Source organism: Vulpes lagopus, chromosome 1 (assembly GCF_018345385.1).
Source record: "Vulpes lagopus strain Blue_001 chromosome 1, ASM1834538v1, whole genome shotgun sequence".
NCBI classification, from domain to species: Eukaryota; Metazoa; Chordata; class Mammalia; order Carnivora; family Canidae; genus Vulpes; species Vulpes lagopus.
In genome coordinates this window covers 121,604,513-121,629,442 of record NC_054824.1, presented here as the reverse complement: position 1 = coordinate 121,629,442, position 24,930 = coordinate 121,604,513, and the positions used below count along the sequence as shown (strand labels likewise).

Below are 24,930 nucleotides of genomic sequence, written 5' to 3'. Positions count from 1 at the left end.
TGGAGGTAGGGGTAAGTAAGGACATGTAGGGGGTAGAAGTATGTAGGGAAGTGGAGGGGGAGGGGCAGGTAGCAATACATAGGGGGAGGGGTATGAGGGAGTGTGCAGGTGGGTAGGAGTATGTAGGGGTTATGATATGTGGGGCCTCATTCTCAAATTTCTGAAACATGTAAGAAACAAGAAAGACAAGGAAGTTAATGATTTATTAAGTGAGCAGTCTTGTATTTTTCCCTGGGGATCTTTTTCCAGCCTCCGTGAAACCAGCAGCCCCACCCAGCTCTGAGCCTCCACCCAGCACAGCCCCACCCACAGCCTGTGCCTGCTGCAGCCTGACTGCAGAGTCCACCCTCCCTGTGGGGTGAGGGGTGAGGGAGGGGTGGGGTGGGGTGGGGGGAGGGGCAGCACCTACCTTTCGCACTGTGTGCCTGTGTATCCGGGTTTGCAGGAGCACCTCACATTCCCCCCCGTCACAACACAGCCAGTGGCAAAACTTGAAAGAAGCCAGAAGAAAAGCCTCAGTAAAAACATAAATTGATAGGCTTCATGCTTATTATTATTATTATTATTATTATTATTATTATTATTTTGCCACAAAGCACTGACTTGGGTTAAGTGGAAACAGACACCAAGAGACTGGTTGCTTTCTATATGAAGAAAAATGTGTTCATCAAAACTTGTAGAGATGATAATGAGGTACTATTTCAGTTGACATTGGGCATATCTTGGTAAATAAGGACTGAAGACATTTATTTGGTTTTGTTTTTGGCTTCAAGAAATGCATTCCTTCACTTGAGACAGCAAAGTAACTCACTTCGGAAGAGATGATTACAACAGTATTTTTCCAGGAATAACAAGGAAGGAATAAAACAAGTCTAGGCAGAAAAAAAAAAGAAAAAGAGTTCTGATTCTTCAAAAAATTTTCTCCTTGTTTATTCTAGTTCCTTCATATTGGGCACATTATCTCCTAGGAAGCAAAGGGGTCGGGCAGGAGCTAAGGCACAGAGCAGGCTTGCCCATCTAGATATTTTTGTGGGCACAATCATTGGTGATTTTTATATTTTTCAAATCAAGCTGTGGCATTCCAACTCTCATTCTTTTTGTTCTAAGATTTTATTTATTTATTCATGATAGTCAGAGAGAGACAGAGAGGCAGAGACACAGGCAGAGGGAGAAGCAGGCTCCATGCACCGGGAGCCCGATGTGGGATTCGATCCCGGGTCTCCAGGATCGCGCCCTGGGCCAAAGGCAGGCGCCAAACCGCTGCGCCACCCAGGGATCCCTCATTCTTTTTGTTCTAAACTAGTGCATATTTGAGACAGATTTTTTTAAATTAAGTGAGCAGATCATGAAAAAACTCTGTTGCCTTGAGAAAGGTCTATGAACATTACACTGAGCAAGTCCGAGGGAAAATACCTCCATGTATCATTTGCTGATAAGAGAATTCTTATCTAGGAAGCTTCTGTAGTCTCATAGATGGATAGAGTTATACTCCTAAAGGGACAGTTAGAGATTCGTCAACAGTATGAATATCGCCGGAGGGAGAATTCAATAAAAATAGTGTCTCATTGATAATCTGAGGAATGATGGTGAGTTACTTCAGTTGTATGGAAGCCAGAAGCTGCCCTTCATGATAACAACAGGCTTTGCAACCAAAGATGAAAAGCCTTCCCTGAACACCGGGTGAAAATCTTGTTTCTATTCCCTCTGGCTTCTGTTCCAACAAGTCTAGGCAGGTATCGAGTGATAAACCCCTTTGCAAATAAAGCCACAGGACTGGGCAAGTTGAAGGGGTATCAAATACACAGAGAGCAAAACAGGGTGACATTTCTAATATGCATCTTCAGAAAAGCCACATCTGGGCAGTGACTTCTGGTAACGTGGCCAATCTCTCGGATCCTGGACTGACATCAATCAGCCTTGTGGCCTGCACTGTGCCTGAGCCAGTGCACTGCTTATATTCCTATAGGTATCTTCTAGATCTTCAAATCAACTCTTGCTTCCTCTGGTTATGTGTGATATTTTGCTTGGACCCACAACGAACGTGTCACAACGAGCAGGAATAGGGCAAGGTACCAAGGCCAAATAGAATATGAATTACCACGAAATATATAAGTGGCAGGTTGCTACCTACGTTATGCATCTGCTGTGCTGGAGTCTGAATGATAACTCACGTCTGAGCTGGAGTCTGAATGATAACTCAGGATATCACTGGCCTATGGCTTCCGTCACATTGAGGATAAATCGCAGTGCCTTACTAGAGCCTCCAGGGTCCTTAGGATCTGAACCCTGGGTGCCCCATCTACCGGGCCTCCTGGCCCTCTCCCCCAACACTGTGCTCCAGCCACCTCCTTATTCCACAAACACATCAGCACAGGGGTGGTCTCTTGTCTTTTCCTTCCCACAGACCCTCATTGCTAAGATATTACCCCACTGACTCCATCTCATCATTCCCTGGTCCATGCCCAAAAAACTCTCCTACTCCTCTGTAAAGAGTCTGCTCGCTCGCTACTAGTTGATAACCCTGTTATCAACCGCATAGCCCATCTCTATCTGAAATTATGCATATTTATTTGTGCATTTACTTCCTGAGGGTGACAATGGCCTCTGCCCACATTCTCCAGGTGAATCCTGATGAGATCAGACTGCCTGATTGCTAGTCTTCTTTACTATAGTTGCCCTAGCACCTAGAGAAGGCTAACCCCTAGCCCCGAATTGGTCTCTCAGGAAATAATGTTTTGTTTTGTTTTGTTTTTATAACAGTAAATAATGTTTAACCATTGTATGAAGAGTGAAAGGAAAGAGGAAAAGGAAAAACACTCAAGTGTACATTTGGAAAAACTGTTCTTGTTTGTTTTGCTTTTGTTTTGCATTTTTGTCTGTTCTTTTAAAAATATAACTACTTTATTGAGATATAATTCACAAACCATACCACTTGCCCATTTCAAGTATTCAATTCAATGGCTTTTAATAGACTTACAGAGTTGAAGCAACCATTAGCATGATCAATTTTAGAACATTTCCATCACCCCAAAAAAGAAATCCCATACCCTTAGCAGTCGCTTCCCATATCCTTCCACTCTCCAACCCCAGTCCCAGGCAACCACCCAATGACTTCCAGTCTCTACAGATTATTTGAGAGCTCCCATAATGTACCTGTTTGAATGAGGACACGGGCAGACACTACAGGATCCATGGATGGTGTTTCTATAGTGACCCTCTTTGCAGCGCTCACAGTGTTCTCCAGCTGTGTTGTGCTGGCAGTTCTTAGGACAGATGAGCATACAATTAATAGCAGCTGATTACATTTATTATTATTAAGATCATTATTATCTTCACCACTTACACAATTATAACTCAAGTCTTCTGACTCTGTACGGTGATGTCAGTTCACTGATGGTATATTTTTCCTGTATATTTAATTATTGTTGGTACTAAAAAAAAAAATGTAAGTGCCCTTCCATCAACTATTTGATGCTTAATATCAGGAGGATGAAATGGAGGAAGACCAGTTGGATCCAAACTCAATCCAATATTTCATAGCTGTGCTATCCTGGGCAAGAATCTTCACCTTTTGAGCCTCAGTATCTTTCATAAATCACTTTTATTGGTGTATGATTTATGCATAATTCTACTATTCTTAAGATGTATGGTTGGAATGATACCCACTTTCCAAGATTGCTGGGAGGATTTTAAAAAGAATACTAGAACCTCAGCAAAATGTAAACCTCTCCCTCTTTTCCTAAGAAGAGCTCCTATGAAAATTAATTTGATATTGCTTCATAATTCACTTAATGGTCATATACTAAAGAAGAATATAGTTCCAATAAGTTTTTTTAACATGTAGAATTTGTTAAAACCATGAGAAGCTCCACCATATCTGAAGAAAGCTCTCAGTTTGATCCCAGGGTCTCAAACAAGCAAGATGCTGTTTCCCTACATTATGTGTTTACGTAAATCCAATTATTTTCATGTCAAGTCAATGCCTTTTGAAAGTTGTTCTTCAATAAAGCACTGAGATGAGACAACTTTCCAACTGAGCAGTCTAATGAGACAAATATCCTAGCGGATGGTATCAAATTTGTTTATTTTGTGGAATCTTTAGCCTAGGATAACATTTCCTCATTTTACTTTAGTAATAAATATCTAAATGAACAAAGCTATCCAGAAAAACTCCCCTTACTGTGGGTATTTGATGATTCAGAGATACTCTGTGTTAATTCTACAGCATGGAATAAGTATAATATTTTTTAAATTGCTCATATACCTTAACTCTGTCTGCAGAGATGGGGCTTGGGAGGAAGCTTAAATGGGTGTGAGTTTTGAATAACATCTGAAGCCAGGTTGTGCAAAACAATAGGCAGGGACATCCTAAGTGGGTATGGCCCCACTCCAAATGTGAGGCTGTCCCTTCCTCATTATGTCATCCATTTCTTTAGCTTAAATAGATCCATCCCTCACAAACCTTTGAAAAATGGCCAATTACACAAGCCACTAAGATGTTAAAATATCTTTCCATAGTTTTTTCAGATATGAAATCGGGCTATACTCACAAGGGATACTGCTCACACGTTAACATGGGATCATCAGAGAGCTCACCCCTGCCCTGAATCCTTCCCTCTTTCTCCAAATGTCCCCACTGTGGAAGTGTCTTCTGCAGGCCTGGAGGCTAGGAACAAACTCATGCTGCAGTTTATCGGATGCACAGAGGGGTCTTTCCTTCACTTTTACCTTACTCCGCTGTCCTCACTTGCTCACAAAACAGTCATTCATTTGAACTAATCATTTACCTCTCCACGTTAGTTTCCTTTCTTTTTAAACTCTAAATGGCAATCTTAAAGAAGAACCTAGCTGCTGAATAGTTATTCTTTAATCCTATATATATATATTTAGTTCTGAGTTGAAAACATTGGAGAAGCAAGAGCATAGAGAATCAAGAAGTGCCATGTGCCATCTGTGACCTACTTAAAACACCTTGAACCCTGGTTCTGCTCAGGAGCAGGGAGAGGATTGTAGGAAGGGGTGAGAACCTATGTTGCTTGATAGGGTCCCCTAAGAATGTCTGAAATAGTCCCACCCTCAGTTGAGAGCATCTACCCTGGAAGCTTGCTCGGTCCTGCAAATTTGAGACATCTGCCTATCAAGTTTCCTTGTGGTTTATTGCAAATGAATTAACGGATGGATGAATGAATGAATGAGTCCATGTCCACTCCCACAGCATGTGCTCTCCCAGCTCCATCTGACATCAAACATCCATGGGGTATTTACTATGTGTCCAACCATGCTAGGTGCTAGGGATGCAGAGATGGATTGGCACCCTGACCACGGCAGATAGAACCCTGTGAGTAGACACATTCAATGTCATGTGGAAAATATGATAACCAACATATGCCAGCATCCCATAAGAGCAAGAGGAGCCTCCGAGAAGAGCTTATAGAGGCAACAATGCCTCCTGCATGGAAGAGAAAAGGAGAAGAATTAGCTGGGTAGAGAAGTGAGGGGAGGGCCCACCAGACACAAGGAACGGTGAGCACAGAACCTCAGTCTTACAGGAGCCTAGCAGTGCGAGCAGGCAATATGAAGCAATTGGTATTCCAAAGGGTGGAGGACAAAGTCGGATGGGATGCAGCTGATGCAGCTGGAGGCAGCCTGCACCAAGGAGTGTGACATCTGGCCGTGAGCCTTAGGAGAGCCACGTGGCAGCTGTGAGTTTCAGGTAAGTCATGCTGAGGGTGGGGCGGGGGCTCAAGTGGCAGGGAGTAAAATGACATAGATGAGGGGTGACTGAGACAGTGGAAGGTGAGGAGTTGGGGGAGAGGTGGAGATATGAGGACAAAGCTGGCAAGGAGAAGAAGAGAGAGGCAGGAAGTCAGGGAAGAGAAGGGGCTCTGTCACTGCTGGTCCTTCTGGCACCCACACATGGCCTGCTGCTCCTGAACGTACATGGCTTCACTGGCAAGGACCTGAGTGATTTTCTTTCCAACCTCCAAAGTTTATTCTTGAAACAACATGGAGAAGTGTGCGGTGTGAAGGTCCCAGATTTCAGAAATTGACTTTGGACATTGAGAGGTAAAGACCAGTTTGCAGAGGAACCAGCCCGCTTGATGGTGACAAGTACTTGGTCTCCTCATTGCTGTTCTTTGAGAATGAGGGCTAAATCTCTGGCTCCCATGCAGTGGGCACCCCCAAGGGTAATGGCAGCACTCAGTGCCTGCCCCTGAGTGGTTAAGTGAGTGCAGACAAGGGCTCTGTGCCTGTATGTGTGTGTGTGTGTGCGCATGTGTGCGCACTGTAGGCCTTGTGAGACTGTAGGCCTTGTGCGAGTTGGGATTATGTCGAATGGTTTTAACCACAGCATTTAGCTCATACCTCCCACAATAGCAAATGCTCAGTAAGGGTTTCCTGAATGAATTCTTTCTAGAGGCCATATGGCCATTAGGGACAAGTGAAGACAGAGCTACAAAGAAAGGAAATGGGAAAGAAAATCCCCTGTTTGATTAAAACAGATGAATTATGACTCACTAGTGATCATTTCACTGGGTGAATGGACTGCAGAGAATGTCTACTTTGTTCTTTGGCAGCTTTTATAAAGTGAACTCGACATCTAGCAATGGTTCAGTGACAAGATAAATATTTATTTTAAATTAAAGTACCTACCTGTGTTACACACAACATATAGCATGAAGCATACACTACTATATAAGAATACTTATGAGCTGAAAAATAGTCTTTCCAAATGTCTTTTATTCCTTTTGAACTTACAAAGTTAAAGTCCTACAGAATATTCTATTGGGCTCTTTACAACAATGTCCTGTCCTGGCCTGTCCCATCCTGCAGTGGAAACAGTTCCCTGGGACATGCCGAACTTGGCTTAATACAGCCTAGGAACTCAAAGAGTTGAAACACACTTTAGATGCATTACACAATGCAAAGGAAATCTGTGCCAGAAGAATGTATTTCCAAATAGCACCACATAAAAGGGGGCTTGTGTTTATGGGGGCAATGATGCTCTCTCTCTTGTCTATAACTGTCCATTCTCCTTCAAGATGGGGAGGCCCTGCCTTCCAGGGATGAAAGAGAGAAAGGCAGAGTAAAAAATGTTCCAAAAGAATACAAAAGAAAAATTTCCTAAGAATCTAATTTTCAATGGAAATATTTTTTTAAATATTCTAAAAGAAGTTTGTTTTCCAGTGGATAAGCCATAGACAGCAAGGATCCACCTCACCTGTCTTCCTATCTAAGGCCACTTGGCATCTATGAAAGATTGAGTGATTGAGAATGCACCTTAAGTCTTTCTTAGCATCTTCTCCCCAGTTGCTTGCTTGAGTCTCCTGCTCACCTAGCTACGAGGCCCCCCCTGCTGCAACCTCCAGCCACTCCAACAAAACTTGGGCCCAAAGTAGTGGCTCTGACTTGCTATATTTCAGCAAGAATTAAGTCCCCGGATGCACCCATTAACAACATCCAATGCAGTGAACGTTTAGAAGCTAGTGTGTAATTTCATTGTTCAGATGGGACTTCTCCTCTGATGGCACATGTTTAAAATGGAGGGAAAAGTGCAGTATAAAATAATTCATCCTGAGGACACTGGAGCCTCCTATGTTTACATAGCAACCTCTATTTAGGGTTTGGTTGGAAATGTGACATTCAATGTCTCAGGGCCCAGTGGGGTGGGAGTGGGGGAGTGAAGGGACAGAGAGACACAGGTTGCCTGCCAGTAGCACTACAGTATCAGTTTACTCACAATACATATTCCCGAGCCATCCTGACATCGATTTGAATGTCCATTGCAATTGCAGGGAACACATCGTCCAGTATACGAGCCTCTGTTATCGCGATAGTATCCAGGGCTACAACCCTATTTTTCAAACAAAGCACTTAATCAGTAGACAGAAAGAATTATTATTCAAAGCATGTGACAATTCTGATTGTCAAACATTCACTTGTTTAATCTTTTTTCCTTTAGTTGGTGTGTGGATTTCTACTTTTGTTTTTTGTTTTTTTAAATTTTTATTTATTTATGATAGTCACAGAGAGAGAGAGAGAGAGAGAGAGGCAGAGACACAGGCAGAGGAAGAAGCAGGCTCCATGCACCGGGAGCCCGACGTGGGATTCAATCCTGGGTCTCCAGGATCGCGCCCTGGGCCAAAGGCAGGCGCCAAACCGCTGCGCCACCCAGGGATCCCGATTTCTACTTTTGAACACTAGTCGGTCCACTAGCTCTTTTTGTCAGGTTTGACCTTGTTTTCACACCATGGCAGGAGTGCATGCTTGTGTCAGAGTCGGAGATGTGTGGGGAGAAGGGGGAGGAGTGTGGCAATAGCTTCCTCTCCTTCAACTGCTGTAGGGCGAATGGAGGGGTGAAGGGGTAAGGAGGATCAGGATATCAGTCTTTAGCAGGGAGGGTCTCTAAGCCAATCCCTTCATGGTCAAGTTCTCTTTGGGTAGACATTCCCTCTCCAAGCATGGGTTGGGACTGGTGGGGGAGGCAGAATGAGAAAAACGGGAACTAAAGAGTCTTCATTGGGATGGATCAATGCAATAATGGCAGAACCAGAGGAATCACTGGTCTATGGACAACAGGGAACTCTGGGGAGAGGAACATGCTAGCATTCTCTACAGAACCCCGCAGGGAAGTTCAGTTCTGACGGGACACACAAAGACCCAGCAGGAGTCTTTCTCATTGGGTGTGGTCTTCTCTCACTTCATAACTTAATACTGCTTTATTTCTATCTCTAGTACATTGTCTCTTTCCAGTACAATGTGAATTACTATTTTTTCATATGGATGAAAGGAATTACAGTTTTCTTTTGATGAACTGGGTTTTTGTTGTGTTGTTGTTGTTGTTGTTGTTGTTTTAAAGGATTCTAGTTGGGACACCTGGGTGGCTCAGTGATTGAGCATCTGCCTTTGGCTCAGGTCGTGATCCCGGTGTCCTGGGATGGAGTCCTGCATCGGGCTCCCCACAGGGAGCCTGCGTCTCCCTCTGCCTGTGTCTCTGCCTCTCTCTCTGTGTCTCTCATGACAAATAAATAAAATCTTTTAAAAAAAGGATTCTAGTTAAGAATGCTCCCAATAGAAAAAGAAACAATTCTTTCAATACCAGCCATTAAAAAGTATTTCTATTTCTGCCTTTAAAGAGAATCATAAACATTTTGCTTATTTTGGCAGAGTGAATCAGTGCACCGATTAAAACCAAATGTTGCTTCCAGTTTCTTTAACTGACCTCCTTATATGCCCTAACCAAAATATCCAGAAAATATAATATTTCAAGAGAAAGCATCATCTTTTTATCTAATCCTCTTTCAACAGCACTATGTAAGACTCTGAAGCTACAGTCAAGGAAAATCTTAAAATGAACCATCCATTCTCATTCATCCAAAGACTCTATCTGGTCAGGTAGAAAAGAGAAAGAATCCAACCTGATAGGTCTGGAGAAAAAAGCCTCATGTACTCCCCAGAGTAGAATATCCCAGTTTCTGATTGGAGCTTCTTCCAAAATTACCAATTAGTACACATTGTACACAATAACAAGACTATAATTTCCAATATACTTTTCCCTTTAGCTATTAGAAACCATGTTTAGGCAAAAGAAGCTATTGCAAAAAATGAGATTGCTCTATGTGTTATATGAATAGGCTTGTCCACAGGAGAATCGAAGTATGAAAGGAATGTTCTTTAATTGAAAACACAACTGAGAGATACGTTCGAACAAAATTCAGCCACTGGTGGTGTGATCATATCTATAAGCAAATACTCTCTACTACTAAGTGGCAAGTACCTCTTAATTACCACTATATATCATGCCTCATGCTTCTAAAACAATCATATTTGGTAAAGAACAAATTATCCAAATAAATATATGTGGTTCATTTTTGACAACATGCCTGAATAAAAAGCCTTAATGACACATGCTTTAGGGGGAGAATAGTCCATCCTGACTAAAATTAAACCACCCACCCTAATTTGCTTTTGATAAGAATCAGAAAAAAGTCCCCTGCAAAAGTTATATACCTATCACGTGACTCTTAGGTAGACCATTTGTCAGTTCCTGAAATATAATCATTTTCTCACCTCTGTAAAGCACACATATTGAAGACTTATCCTACATGAAAATGAATGTATCCTAATATACAATTTCAGTAAAGGGGTTCAGCAATTAACCATTTTTTAAGTGACATTTTTTTCAGGATAAATTTTCCAATAAGCTTTTGTGGTACAAATGATAAAATTATGTCCCTATCAGGTTTTCAGGGCTATTTCAGTAGCCATAAGATCTATATCTCTGAGTATATGTGTAAATGTCCAGAAAGTTGAGGTTGAGAGAGAGATAGAGAGAAACAGAGAGAGAGAGAGAGAGATTGAGAGTAAGCACACACACAGAATTTATGAGTTTAATGCCTGGCAAATTGAAGCATGTCTTGTAAGGTATTATACAAACTTGATCTCATCACTTTCCTTAAACACAGATTTAACTGATTCTCGTACTTTACTTGATTCTAGTAGTTTACTTTATCGTAGAATTTACTTCCAAGCAGAATTTGGAGGTCTACAGGCATTGGACTCTTTTGTCTTGGGGCTTGGGTGACACTCGAAAGGGCACAAAGTTTCATAGTATACTAACATCCTATAAACATCCAAATTCTGAGCTGTCTGGGCATTTCCAGGTGGGCTGATGTTTATAGGGTTTTGTGGTTAACAGCTTAGGAGAGCAATCTGTCAGGCACCATAATAAACACTGCCAGTCAATGGCGCAGGGAGGCTCTGGGCCTGTCCCCCAGCCCACCCATTACTCATTCATCCCCTTAACTTAAAATGTCACAAAGCAAGGAACCCTTCCCCAACCCAAACCAGAATGTAAAAGGGATGTTACCTGGCTGGGTTTAAAGTCCACATAACTTGATTGCAGATGGCTTTGACCTGGAGGCTGAAGAAATGCTACCCTTTGCTGCTGTGAATTATATCCCAGACACTGCCCCAGGGCTGCCCCAAAGATCCACAGCCATCCGGCGCTCCTGGCTGACCACCTCACTGCTGGGGGCATCCTGGTCCTGGGGCGTCCTGCTGGCTGCGCACAAACCTTTGCCTCTTCCTCTTATACCTGCCCTTCCTGCTCAGTGCCCAGGCCCGCCTGACTCAGGTAAGGCAGGCTGTCTGCGGCAGGAGGCCCCACCTGTAACTTCACCCATGAGTCAGCCTGTGAGAGAGCACACATAACAGTCCCACAGGGAAGCATACCGCTCTGTAATTCCTGCGAGGTGGGGCAGGCATCACCTTCTACCCACCTAACCCCGCAGACGGCACTAGCCGATGAGAGCAGCTGTAAATCACAGGCTGAGTCATGCGCAAAGAACACACCCTGGGCAGGAGGCTGGTAATCCAGAGGTTCCACTCCTTCCCTGGGGCAATGGTTTTATTTAGGCGGGCTAGAAAAGAGATAGAAGGAAGGAGGGGAAGAAGAAGGTAGGCACCTGTGGACTCAACGTTACAAGACAGAAGTCTCCAGAAAACCAGGACAGGTAATATATTTGTAGGTAAGAAAAGGAATGCAGATCCGCTGGGGGCTTTCTGCTATCAAGGGTTGAGGACAGAAAGGGAAGGATGTTGCTAAATGTACACACACTGGGTGCAGGGAATACACTGAATGGCAATGTTTGCTCTTTCCTAATAACTGCACTAAACGTTGGGCTTGCTTTCCCTCCCACTAGGAAGAGAGCATATTTACAGCTTGAGATATGAAACAGTTTGATTTTATGGCAAATTTTAATCATCCTAGGACAAGTCAGGTTGTCTAGGTTTCACATGAAGATCTGCTGTGAGCTAGGAATTTGGGCAGCAACTTCTCCTGGAAGAATCAGGACATTCTTGGGACTCTACCAGCAGTAGGCATCAGAGGGACCCTCTGTTAGAGAACAACATGAGAACCCCAGCTCACCTACTGGGGAGGCAGTGGCTCAAATCCTGGGATGCCCACTGGCGGGCTCCTTCCTACTCCCTGCAGAGTCCTGATTTCAACAACCCCCAAGATTGATCGAGTGCCTGTGGCTTTCCTGTGGAATTTGAGATGTTTGATGTTTCTTTTCCATTTTTAATACTTGGACCTAGGGGCGGTCCAGGTAAGATAGAAGCTATAGCCCAGGAGACATCTGTCCAATGGACAAAGTGCTTCAGACCATCCAGCAGTGCTGGGCAGCAAACCAGTGGGCCAGCCACAGGAGTCCCGGGGGAATTTTACAGGGGAGAGGAACTTCCTACCTGACATGAGTCACCGGTGTAGTCAGGGGGACAGGCACACATCTCTACGTTCTGTGCTCTACGTCCACTTCCTGTGTCAGAGGCCTCCTCCAGCCCCACCCCGCTCAGAGAGAGCCGCTGGGTCTCCGTGAAGTAGAGGCCTCGGAGGCGCAGGTCTTCCAGTCTAGACAGCACCATCATCAGCTCTTCCCGGGACACGGGGGCACTGCTGCTGGCATGTCTGAAGTTTCCCTACACGTAAAAATAGAGAGGTAAGGTCTTGCTTTGGCAAGTTCACTTCCAGGGGTTTCAGAGAGGCAGACATCCAGCATAAGTCAAAGGAAAGACATTTACAGTGCATATGGGAAAACAGAAGAGAATAAAATAAAAAATAAAATAAGATAATGGATTTGTATTCAGAAGTCAGGTGTCCTGGGTTATTCCCAAGAAGAGAGTGCCACATGAAAGAGGAAAAAATGAAGGCAGGAAATGAGGAACAATAAAATGAAATGAGATTTCCCAGTGTTATACTTATTTTAAAACGCACGTTTGTATGTGCAAGTACAAACTGAGTGAGAATGATATAGGAGAGTAGCATATGGCAAGCCACTGAGTCATGCAGTTAGATCATTCGTTAAATGTACATAATTGGGACTGAAATCTTTTTTTTTTCATACACACACATTTATATTATTTTATTTTACTTCTACGGTGGTAAAAAAATATATAACATAAACATAAAATTTATACATTTTATACATTTACAAATTTTATACATTTATAATTTTATAATGGTAAAAAACACATGACAACAAAATTTACCATCTCAACCATTTTTAAGTGTACAGTATAATAGTGTTAATTATATTTATATTGTTGTGCAACAGATCTCTAGAACTTTATCATACTGCAAAATGGAAACTCTGTACCTATTAAGCTGTAACTCCCATTTCCTCCTCCTCCCCTCATTTTCTGGCAACCAACATTCTACTTTCTGATTTAATGAATTGGACTACTTTAAAGACCTCATATCAGTGGAATCATGCAGTATTTGTCTTTTTGTGATGGGCTTATTTCACTTAGGATAATGTCATCACGTTACGTTCCAGCATCTATCTAACTAGAACTATCATATTCTAGCATGTGACAGGATTAGGTAATATTCTAATATATGTATATACCACATTTTCTTTATTCATTCATCTGTTGATAGACATTTCAGTTGCCTCCACCTCTGATCTACTGTGAACAGTGCTGCAATGAACATGAGTGTGCAAATAGCTCTTCAGAACCCTGTTTTTAATTCTTTTGGATAAAACCCCAGAAGGGGGATTGCTGGACCATATAGTCATTCTCTAAATTTTTGAGGAGCCTCTATACTGTTTTCCATAGTAGTTACACTGCCTTAGAGTCTTACCAACAGTGTACAGGTGTTCCAATTTTTGCATATCTCCCCCAACACTTGTTTTACTCTGTTGTTTTTTTTTTAATGGTAGCCATTTCAACGACTGTGAGGTAGTATCTCATTTGTGGTTTTGATTTGCATTTCTTTAATGATTAGTGATGTTGAGCATCTTTTCATATAAAAGCCTACACTTTCCAGGCAGCCCGGGTGGCTCAGTGGTTTAGTGCCGCCTTTGGCCCAGGGCATGATCCTGGAGACCCAGGATCGAGTCCCACCTGGGGCTCCCTGCACGGAGCCCTCTTCTCCTTCTGCCTGTGTCTCTGTCTCTCATAAATAAATAAAATCTTTTTTTTTTTTTAAAGCCTGCACTTTTAACCTTTATATTCTGCTGCCTCCTTTAAACTTGGTTTCTACATCTCTTCAATGGGTATAGTAATACCTAATATCTCAGGACTGTGATGAGGATTATAGCAAATTAAACAATATCATGTATATAAAGTGTTCAGCCCAGTGCCTAGCACATAGTCAACATTCAATAAATGGTAACTATTATTATGTACATATAAATACAATACTAATACGATACTAGTTTATATGTTTAAGAGTTTGAGGTATGATTTAAATACAATAATATTCCCTTATTTAAGTACACACTTTTTAATAAATTTACAGAAGTGTACAACCATCACCACAATGTAGTTTTACATTTTCACCCCCCCAAAAAAGAACCTTTGTGCCTATTTATAGTTATTACCTATTCCTACCCTGAGCCCCAGGCAACCAGGAGTCTATATTTCTGCCTCTAGAGATTTATTTGCCCATGCTGGACCATTTATATAAATACAAACTTGATTTCAATAGTACACAAAAACTTTGCTTCTGTTCATTTCCTTTACTCCCTACTCTATTGTGCCGTTATTGTCATATACATTGCATCTTTATAAATTGTATGCCAGTCAACACAGATCTATAATTATTGCCTTAAGCAGTTATCTTTTAAGTCAGAAGAAAACAAAGTTACAAACAAAAGATATATTTTTACTGCCTTTTATATTTACCTGTGTGGTTACCTTTACTGGTGCTCTTCATTTCTAATATGGACTGAAGTCATTGTCTATAGTGTCCTTTCATTTCAGTCTAAAGATTCCCATTAGTGTTTCTTATAAGGAGGATTGGTCAGCACTGAATTCTCTGTTTTGTTTTTAATGTAATGTCTTCTTTCCTCCTCCATTTTTAAAAAAAGATTTTATTTACTCATAAGAGACTGAGAGAGAAGGGATCCCTGGGTGGCTCAGCCGTTTAGCGCTTGCCTTTGGCCCCGGGCGCGATCCTGGAGTCCCGGGATCGAGTCCCACGACGGGCTCCCGGCATGGAGCCTGCTTCTCCCTCCTCCTGTGTCTCTGCCTCTCTCTCTCTCTCTCTCTCTCATAAATAAACAAATAAATCTTAGAAAAAGACTGAGAGAGAGAGAGAGAGAGAGGGCTGGGGGGGGGGGGGCAGAAAGAGGATCAGGCTCCATGCAGGGAGCCCGACATGGGACTGGATCCCAGTCTCCAGGATCAGGCCCTTGACTGAAGGTGGCACTAAACCACTGAGCCACCGGGGCTGCCCCTCCTCCTCCATTTCTGAAGGATTTTTTGCTCGGTATGTCTTTGTTGACAGTGTGTTTCTTTCAGCACTTTGAATGCCATCCTATTGCCTTCTGATTTGCATGGTTTCTAGTGAACAGTCAGGTGTTGACCTTATTGAGAACCCTTGGAGGTGAAGTACTTCTCTCCCATTGCTTTTAAGATTCTTTGTCTTTGTCTTTCAGAATCTTTACTATGATGTTTCTGTGAATGGATCTCTTTACCCCTCCAAATCTTCTGGGAAGACATGTCTGAACTCCCTTCATTGAGAAGCTAGACTTCTGGGCAGGCCTGAGTCTCAGAAATCAGGCCAGCTCATTTCCATTGAGCTGTCACAGCTCTGGGTACGCAGGGTCTCACAGGCCTCTGAGAGAGGTACATTTATCCTACTTGGAGATTGTTGAGTTTGGATATGTAAACTAATGATTTTCATCAAATCTGAGAAGTTTTCAGCTGTTATTTCTTTAAATGTTTCTCCCCTGCCACCCTGTCTCCTCTCCTGGTATGCCAATTACGCACATGTCGTACATTTGATTGCATCTCACATGTCTTTGAGGGTCTGTCATTCCTCATTCTTCATACTTTCTGTTCTTCAGACTGGATAATCTCCATTGACCTTTGAATTTGCTGCTCCTTTCTTTTTCCTGCTCAGCTCTGTCATTGAGCCTTTGTCTTAGCTCTGGCTGATATAGAAAATACCAGAGACTCAATGGCTTAAACAACAGAAATCTGTTTTTCTCACAATTCTGGAGGCTAGAAATCCCAGATCAAGATGGCAGCCAGTTTGGTCCCTGGTGAGAATTCTCTTGCTAGCTTAGATGGTTGCTTTCTTGTTGTGTCCTTACTTGGTGGACAGGGACAGTGAGTTTTCTGCTGTCTCCTCGTATTAGGACATTAATTTTATCAGATCACAGCTCTACCCTTATGATCTCATTTAACCTTAATTCCTTCTTTGTTCCAAGTACACTCAAACTGGAGATCAAGGCTTCAACACAGAAATTTGGAGAGGACACAGTTTAGTCCACAGCAGTCCTTCTTGTGAATTCTTCACTTCAGTGATTGTAATTTTCAACCCCAGAATTTCTATTTAATTCTTTTTTATAATTTCTATTTCATTATTGGTATTTTCTATTTGGGAAGATATTCTCATATTTTCCTTTAGTTTTTTAGATATGATGGTATTTAGTTCTTTGATGTATGTTGATTTTTTAAAGATTTTATTTATTGATTCATGAGAGACACATTTATTTATTCATGAGAGGTTTCATTTATTTATTTATTCATGAGAGAGAGGCAGAGACATAGGCAGAGGGAGAATCAGGCTCCCTGTGGGAAGCCCGATGCTAGACTCCATCCCAGGACCCTGTGATCACGCCCTGAGCCAAAAGCAGATGCTCAACCACTGAACCACCCAGATGCCCCTGATGTATGTTGATTTAAATTCTTTGTGTAGTAAGTCCAATGTCTGGGCTTCCTCAGGGACCGTTTATATTTATTGTCTTTCCTCTCTGTGTATGGCCCATGGGTTCCTGTTTCTTGTTCATCTCTCTCTCTCTCTCTCCTCTCTCTCTCTCTCTCTCTCTCTCTCTCTTTTTTTTTTTTTTGCTGAAAACTGGACATTTAGCATAATGTAATGTGGCAACTTAGAAAATGTTATTTATCTCCCCAGAATTTGTTGCTGTTGCTATATTTACTGTCATTGTTGATGTTTTTGCTTAATGACTTTTCTGAACTAATTCTGTAAAGTCTGTATTCTTTGTCATGTATGACAGCTAAAGTCTCTGCTTGGTTAGTTTAATGGTCAGCTATTGATTGAACCGATTTTTTTTTTTAATTCCTAAAACCAAAGTCCCATAATCATTGCAAAAGGGTTCTGTGTGTATGTTGAAGGACCCCTCAACACTCAGCCAGGCAGCTGACAACTCTGCATTAGCCTTCACTTCCTGCTTGCTCAGAGCCTCAAGGTTAGTCAAAGGTGATGGCTTAGGGTCTTGTTAGGCCTTTCTTGAACATGCTCACAGTCCTGAGTATGTGTAGCCTTCTACCTTTCCAAGATTGTGTTGGAGCTTTCCAAAGCCCCATGGATAACTAATTCCCAGCTTTTTATTTTAAGTTTTGTGATTAGCTTATAATTAGTCCCAACTATAATCCATCACCTCGGCCAACCATGAAGCTCAGCAACTATCTCTAAATGTCTTCATCAATACCCCTAGGGAAAAAGCTTTTAATTTTGGGGAAAGCTACAAGTCTGGTCAAACAAAGACAGCCTTGGAAGTAGCACCTTCCAGAAAACCTTCAGACAGGTTAAATCATGACAGTTCTCTGGCAGTGAGGCTCTGCATAAACTCCAATGCCACCCCATCTCTTTTGGTGGCTGCCGGGCTACTGGTTTTCACTTTGGTGGTGGGCTTTTGTTTTCAAGGCTTCTGTGCAGGCAGGGGTGGCAGATGGGAACAGAGCAAGCTGACTGCCACAGAGCCTGAGGTTCTTACAGATTCAGTCATTTTTTCTTGATTAAACACTTTTCAGATTGCTGCAAGTCTATGGTCAATTTCCAGAGTTCTAAATAGTTCATTCTAACCATTTTTGCCAGTTTTCTCATTGCTTTAATGAAGGAGAGAATTTCTGGAGGTTCCTACCCCACCATTTTTGCTGGCATGGCCACTCTCATATGGATAGAATCACACAGTATGTGTGGTCTGTCTTGCTTCTTTCACTCAGTATATTACTTTTGGGGTTCATCCATGTTATCCTAGGTATTGATACTTTGTTTCATTTATTGCCAAATAGTATTCCATTGTATGGTTGGACCTGTACAGATATGTTAAAATATATCTACAAGTTCAAAGTGCTTGAAAAGTATCACCCTGAGGTATTGGACATATTTAATAATACAAATGGAACACTATTGGGATGCTTGGGTAGCTCAGTGGTTAAGCATCTGTCTTTGGCTCAGGGCGTGACCCTGGAGTCTTGGGATCGAGTCCCACATCGGGCTCCCTGCATGGAGCCTGCTTCTCACTCTGCCTATGTCTCTGCCTGTCTCTGTGTCTCTCATAAATGAATTAAAAATCCTTAAAAAAACAAACAAACAAACAAAAACAAAAAACAAATGGAACACTATTTTAAAGAAGTTGTCATAACCAAGTAAATGTAATACAATGTCTTATGATTTGATAAGCTTTCCTTTTTTATCTATATTAATCTTATTTCTTTTGGTGTTAGATATTTTTGTGGCTTTTCTATCCATTCATCCCAAGCATTTATTGGCCACTGAGGAAGGCATGAGGATGAGAGGGAGTTGTATCATAACATTTACAAGCTCACAGGGTTTATAAGACAGAGATAATTACCTCTAAAATGGAAGAGACTGTGCTAAGAGCCATACAGATAGTACAAATAAAGCCCTGTGAGGATGAACCTCTGTATGTTTTACATAATTTATATTTTAAATTTATATATGTGAACTATAAGTACATAAATATAATTAATATTTTAAATTTATAAAATAAAAAAATCACCATTGCCTGAAAGAACTTAGTCATAGAACAAAAAAGGATCACCAAAAATGATTTTATGTTTGTTTTTCCTTTACCTCCACCACCTGCACACGCACATGATACAGCCTGTCTGGTCGGGGGTTATTTGGTTCCTCATAGATGATGGACATGTGCTGGCCCTGTGTAAAGAAAAACACGAATGCCATGGTTGAGATATTCTGAGGCTTATCATTGATAAGAACAAAATTTCTATGGATCTGCATTATGTGGAATGCCTGATTCTACTAAATAGTGAAATGAATGGCCTGGCAAAAGGATTAGTGAATGGAAACAAAAATAATACCTAATGCAGTGCAGGTTCACAAATAAAAAACCAGGAAAATCTCCCTGACTGAATGTGGCTAAAAAGACGGGTTTCTTTCCTTAATTAATTAATTGACTAATTAATTAATTAAATTTCACCAAAACCATGTGTTGCAGTCAATGTATGAGGTGCATTTCCATTATTGCTGACAGGACCTAGAGTGTAGTAGTAAGAAACTGCTTTGGTGGGTGAGTCCATGAGGAGGGCATGGTGGGCAGAAAGACTGGCAGGGCAGTGCAGGCTGCATAGACAGGGAGCCTCAGAGCATGTGGAGAAGGAAGAGTCCTGCACCCCCTACTCTCTGTGAGCTCCAGCCTTACTCACTCTCAACCTCTGAACTCCCCTCCCCATAGCAGGGGCTCTAATAGGTCACAATGATAAGGTCAACACCCATCATCAACACCTCCACCCCAAACTCACACACAAAAGCCCTGGCTCTTTTGCTATAGCCCTAAGCCCAAAAGGGTTCCATACACTAGTGCTGGGGTTTCAGAAAGAAGACCATTATCTGTGATCACAAATCATTGAAAACTTTAAGAAACATGCCCTATGGGTTTTTAATTACAGTGGTTTGGAACAAAGCAGCAGAGTGAATGTTTCATAAGCCTAAATTATTTTCCATGTTTGGAGGTAAAATTGAGAAGAAATTCTGGTCATCACTTCTCTGTGAATTCCAACCACCTGCATAATAAACTCTTTGGCAATAAATACTGGTATACTAATGGCCCAAACTTGAGATGTTCTGAAAAAATAGGAAACTGAAAGACAGCACTGTCAGGATGGTATTTTTATTGTGGAGCTATTTTTCCTCTAAAATCTTTGATGCTTCATTTCCAAGATGTTTTACAAAGTTTCCTTGTAGTTTTTAAAACAACGGTTCAACAAATTTGGGTGCCAGCAAAAACAAAACACAACACAGCAGTGCCTAAACACAAAAATCAACCAGAATGCAAGGCTCTCAGCTGTGACAAGATGTGTGAGACTTGCTTGCTAGTCCCTATTTTACCATGAATGACACACAAACGGAAACCTTCAGGAAGCCGTCATTGCACTGCATTAACCACAGCACAAAAACCAGAAACAGAGTCAAGTTAAGACTCAGGGTCCTCAACCTGTGTTTAAGAGACTGGACCCTGCACTGTGGGAGATTCAAAGCAGAATGTGACATTGACCCCACCCTCAAGGAATTTTCTAGATTACAGTTCTAGATTACATGGCTGGTCTATAGTATGTAGGTGCCGCTTTTCTTCTCTTCTCAAAAAAATCAAACTGGCTCCCTACTATCTACATAAACTCAAATTCCTTAGCACAGTATTAAACATCTTTTTTCTTTCCAACCCTTCCTGACTTGTTTCCTATGACTTGAGAATCACTGATAATACAGCCTGGTTGGACAGGTCGTTCCTTGTGCACTGCCCTCTGCCTTGGCTTATCTTTTTTTTTTTTTTTTTTTTTAAGATTTATCTATTTATTCATGAGAGACACACAGAGAGAGGCAGAGACATAGGCAAAGGGAGAAGGAGGGTCCCTGTGGGAAGCCCGCTGCAGGACTCGATCCCAGGACTCCAGGATCACACCCTGTGCCAAAGGCAAACGTTCAACCACTGAGCCACCCAGGTGTCCCTGCCTTGACTTATATTATTCTTTGCCCCTGGAAGGGTGCTCTTGCCATGCCCATGCTTAAAGGTCTGGCTCAAAATTAACCTTTTCCATGAAGCCTTCTGAGGGCTTCTCAACCACGTAAGCCCCCACTTGGATCCCAGCTCTCACAGAGTCACAAGACTGTTCAAACTTCACCTCAAATGCATATTGTTCAGTGGATTGTAGCTATGTGCATATTTCTTCTACTTCCCCTCTTAGATTATGCTTTTGTGAAGGACAGGGATCACCTGTCCTTTCTGAGCCCAGCAATGAACCTTGCCAACAGGAGGGTCTCAAAAGCTACTGTGAGACTAAAATTGAGAGATGGAGACAATGGTGACACCTGGGTGGCTCAGGGGTTGAGCGTCTGCCTTTGGCTCAGGTCATGATCCCGGGATCCTAGGATTGAGTCCCATATCGGGCTCCCCACAGGAGCCTGCTTCTCCCTCTTCATATGTCTCTGCCTCTATCTGTCTCTGATGAATAAATAAATAAAATCTTCTTAAAAAATATTGAGACATTCAACAAAATTTAACATGAAGCAATAACTTATCAGAAGCAAGTGTGAGATACAGTGACATTCCTTGGGAGGAGACAGAAGAGAAGCCATGAGGGCTAGATGACCAGGGGAAGCAGGATCCTGAGGGGGGCTTACCTGCTCTCAACTTCCCTTTCAATTTCTACAAAATATTGGAAATGACTTAATCTAATCTTTTATAGGCCATTTATTAAGATGTCCCAAAACTGGATCAGCAACCAACTGCAATTGCCACTTCCAGCCCCTCAGGCTGCACTCTGATACCTACAGTGAGCTGCACATCTGGCTTCTTTTCCAGAAGAACCATGTCACCAGGTAGGCCAAAGGACTTGATTTGATAGGTGAGGTAACCACCATATGAAGAAACCTAAAATTGCAATTATAGATCAAGAAGAGCATAAGCATTAGAAGAGCCTATGGCAACATTAGCCCACTTAAAAAGCACACAGGCACATAGATCTGGAAAGATACAATCCACCTCTTAGTGGTCATCTTGAGAGTGAAGAATTGAAGATGGTATTTTAACTTTCTACTTTGTACCATTTTATATTACTTAAAATGTTTAGCACGAACACGACTGAGTTTTATAAGCAAGAAGATGCTTCTGTTAAAAAGAAAAATATCAGTCACACAGATACAAGTAAGATCCTTCTATTCTAGATGACCACTAAACCAGTGTTCATTTAATCTAGAGCTATCCCAATGTAGACCATTGGTTTCTTATTTAACTGAGAGAATTGGTTAATATCTATCAGTCACAAAATGAACCTCTAAAAATAATTTTTTAAAAAAACTCCCCCTGAGAGCAGATGGTGAATATTTCCTACATGATCACACATTCCCTGGTACCTAAGCCATGTCTGATTGCTCCAGCAAGTGTATAGGGACCTTTTCTCAATGTCACCTTAGCAGCACGATCATGATGGAGGCATGAGGTCATGATTTTGTGATAGCAACTTCACCTCTGGTGTTTATACTTGTGACCCATAAAGCAAAAACCGATCAAGAAAGGAGTAATTGAGAGATGAAAATAAGAGGCGATATCACTTCCGAGTGGGGCAGGGCAAAATGCCCTCTTGAAAAACACAAATAACATGGAGCAGGGGAGAGAGAACAGCATTTCTGAGCCCTTGATTCAGTGAACTTCCCTAGAATCCATAACCTGACGAAGTCACAGGGTTATGATCTTAGAGTCTAGAAGTATTCCGGGGTAACATCTTAAATCATCCTTTGGAGATTAAATATGGCCTTTCTGATGGGCTAAGGTGGTTTTAAAAATATGTCCACAAATTCCTGATATTCTTGTCTTCAAGAGGGGGAGCTTAAATCTCCTCCTCGAGTGTGGGCTGGACTTGGTGACTGGCTTCTAATGAATAGTACATGGCAAGAAGCAAGGGTATGTTACTTCTGAAATTAGGTCATAGAAAGATTGTGGTTTCTGTTTTGAGGTGTTTTTTTTTCTCTCTCCCCCCTCTTTCTCTCTCTATCCATTACTTTAGAGGAAGCCAGATGTCATGTTACGAGGACCCTCAGGTGGCGCCTGGAGGCCTCATGTGATGAGACCCTGACACCCTGGCTCAGCAGCCAGCGAGGAATGGAATTGCCTGTGACAATCACCTGACTGAGCTTGGAAATGGACCCCCAGTTCTAGTGACTCCGGTGCTGTCTGACATCTTGCTCACAACCCTCTGAGCATCCATCCACTTTTCAACTCCTGATCCACAGAAACTGGGCAAGATGACTGTTGCTTTAAGCTGCACGGTTCTGGGGTAATTGTTTGCATAGTACTAGATAAGCCATACGTGGGCTCACCATGTGGAGGTGAAGATGGACGTTACGTGTAGGAGAGGGATAGATGAGAGGAGCAACATTCCCCACACTCAAAGGCCAAAACCCAAAGTCCTTCAACCAGGAGATAGAATTAGAGACCTCAGGCTGACAAAACCCTAATACTTAGTGATTCTAAGAGACTATGGTGCCACCTGAGCTGGGCCCTATGAATTTTATACCTTCTCTAATATTCTATCCTCTGCTACCAGGTACATATGTTACCTGACGATGTCTCTACAGAAGCCCAACTTCTGTCCTCGGAAAGGAGTGTAGTGGGCCAGGCTATGACAATCTATGCAGGAAAGGAAGAGCAACCCGTTTGTAAGCTCTCCGAGGAGTGTCTCACTAACTGCATGTGATTCTGCTAATGACAGCCGAGCTGCCACTGGATCTGGTGCTTCTTTTAATAAGCTCGTGAGTCACTTTTCAGCTTTTGTTTTCCTGACAAGGAAAACCTTTCTTCTGCTTTAAAACAAAGAATTCTTAGCTTTGGCATTTAAAAGCACATATGTCCCATCTGCAACAGATCTTATTTAAACGGTTTAGCAAAAATGGAGAAAAACAGGGTGCATGATTTCCTTTGCTGGAGAGCTCATACAGGTGGGGGTACATGAGGGTCATTCACACCAGGTTCCTCCCAGGGGAGGACAGCATCTTTTCTGCATCTGTAGCTAATCTAATTTCATCAGTTTTAGTAACCTGAACTTATTGATGCTTCCTTCCAGACAGGAAATGATGCTGACGCAGTGATGAAGGAGGTCCAGCGAGGGCTCAGGAGAACAACAGGATGTCCTTACCTTGTCTCCCAGGTAGGAAGGAGGTGCCACCCAGGATGCACTGTGGACCGTTGAGGGCAGCTCCTGGAGATCTGCAACCACACTGCTGCTGCCCGGGTTGAATGAGACAGGGATGTGGGTTCTGTCCACCGTCTCCAGGCGCCAACCCATCATATCCACAAACTGGAACACAAGAGCAAAGGTTGGAAATGTGTGCCTGTAGCTTCTCTAGTGATGGCTGAATTATGCAGAATAGAAAGAACCATGGGGCGGCCACCTTGCTCCAGAGGCTTCCATTATATGCCTCCTCTAGAGCTTCAGAACCCTCACCCAGCACTGCCTCCCATTGACCCATCACAACTAGGAGTTCTCAGACAGCAGTGACCATATGTATGTGGGATTTATCTCTGTATCCCAGCACACATCCTGGTTCTTGACATTTAGTAAGTGTGGGAATACTAACAAGGATGGTGAGACCATTTTAATGATGAACTCCTTAGAGAGCAAATGTGAGGTGGAATACAGTGGCCTGCTATCATTATTTTTCTCTAAATAAATCCTCATAACCAAGTATTTCCCTGATCATAAAAAGGAAGCCAAGAGTTAAATGATAAGGGGGAGAAAGAAGGAACTGATAAGACATTGGTTAGGAATAATGCTTCTGGGTTCCCCTGGAGGTAGAACTTTTCTGTGGATTTGTGAAGTAATTTTTTTCCTCAACTACAAGCCTACATTCCTTTTGGGAATGAAATACATAAAATAACCTCTCCTTGAATACTTGTTGGATGTAAGACATTACTCATACAAAGAAAACAAGCATGAGACTGCTGGTTCATGTAATAATGAAGGCATCAAAAGTTTTTGTTTTGTGGAGCTAATTTAAAAACCCACATAGCACTGGGTGTTGTGGTAGATGTTGGCAAATTGAACTCCAATAAAAATAAATAATAAATAAAAACCCATGTAAATAATTTAGAAATTTAACTTAAATATTCATGTAAAACAGGAGAGACATAA

General features: G+C 42.1%; 1 protein-coding gene across 2 annotated transcripts in view; it reads right to left on the bottom strand.

Annotated features, from left to right (window-relative positions):
• The window catches only part of LAMA3 (laminin subunit alpha 3), a 249,718-nt gene that overhangs the window by 63,942 nt on the left and 160,846 nt on the right, over positions 1-24,930 (bottom strand). The window contains exons 35-41 of one of the 2 annotated variants that reach the window (XM_041769356.1): positions 23,935-24,096; positions 21,576-21,674; positions 18,860-18,943; positions 12,253-12,483; positions 7,742-7,855; positions 3,154-3,263; positions 410-490 (exon numbers count right to left, since the gene is read on the bottom strand). In XM_041769356.1, coding sequence (XP_041625290.1) covers positions 410-490; positions 3,154-3,263; positions 7,742-7,855; positions 12,253-12,483; positions 18,860-18,943; positions 21,576-21,674; positions 23,935-24,096 — 881 coding nt within the window. Of the gene's footprint in view, positions 1-409; positions 491-3,153; positions 3,264-7,741; positions 7,856-10,870; positions 11,340-12,252; positions 12,484-18,859; positions 18,944-21,575; positions 21,675-23,934; positions 24,097-24,930 lie in introns of those variants that run through there. The other variant, XM_041769364.1, reaches the window with a different exon arrangement.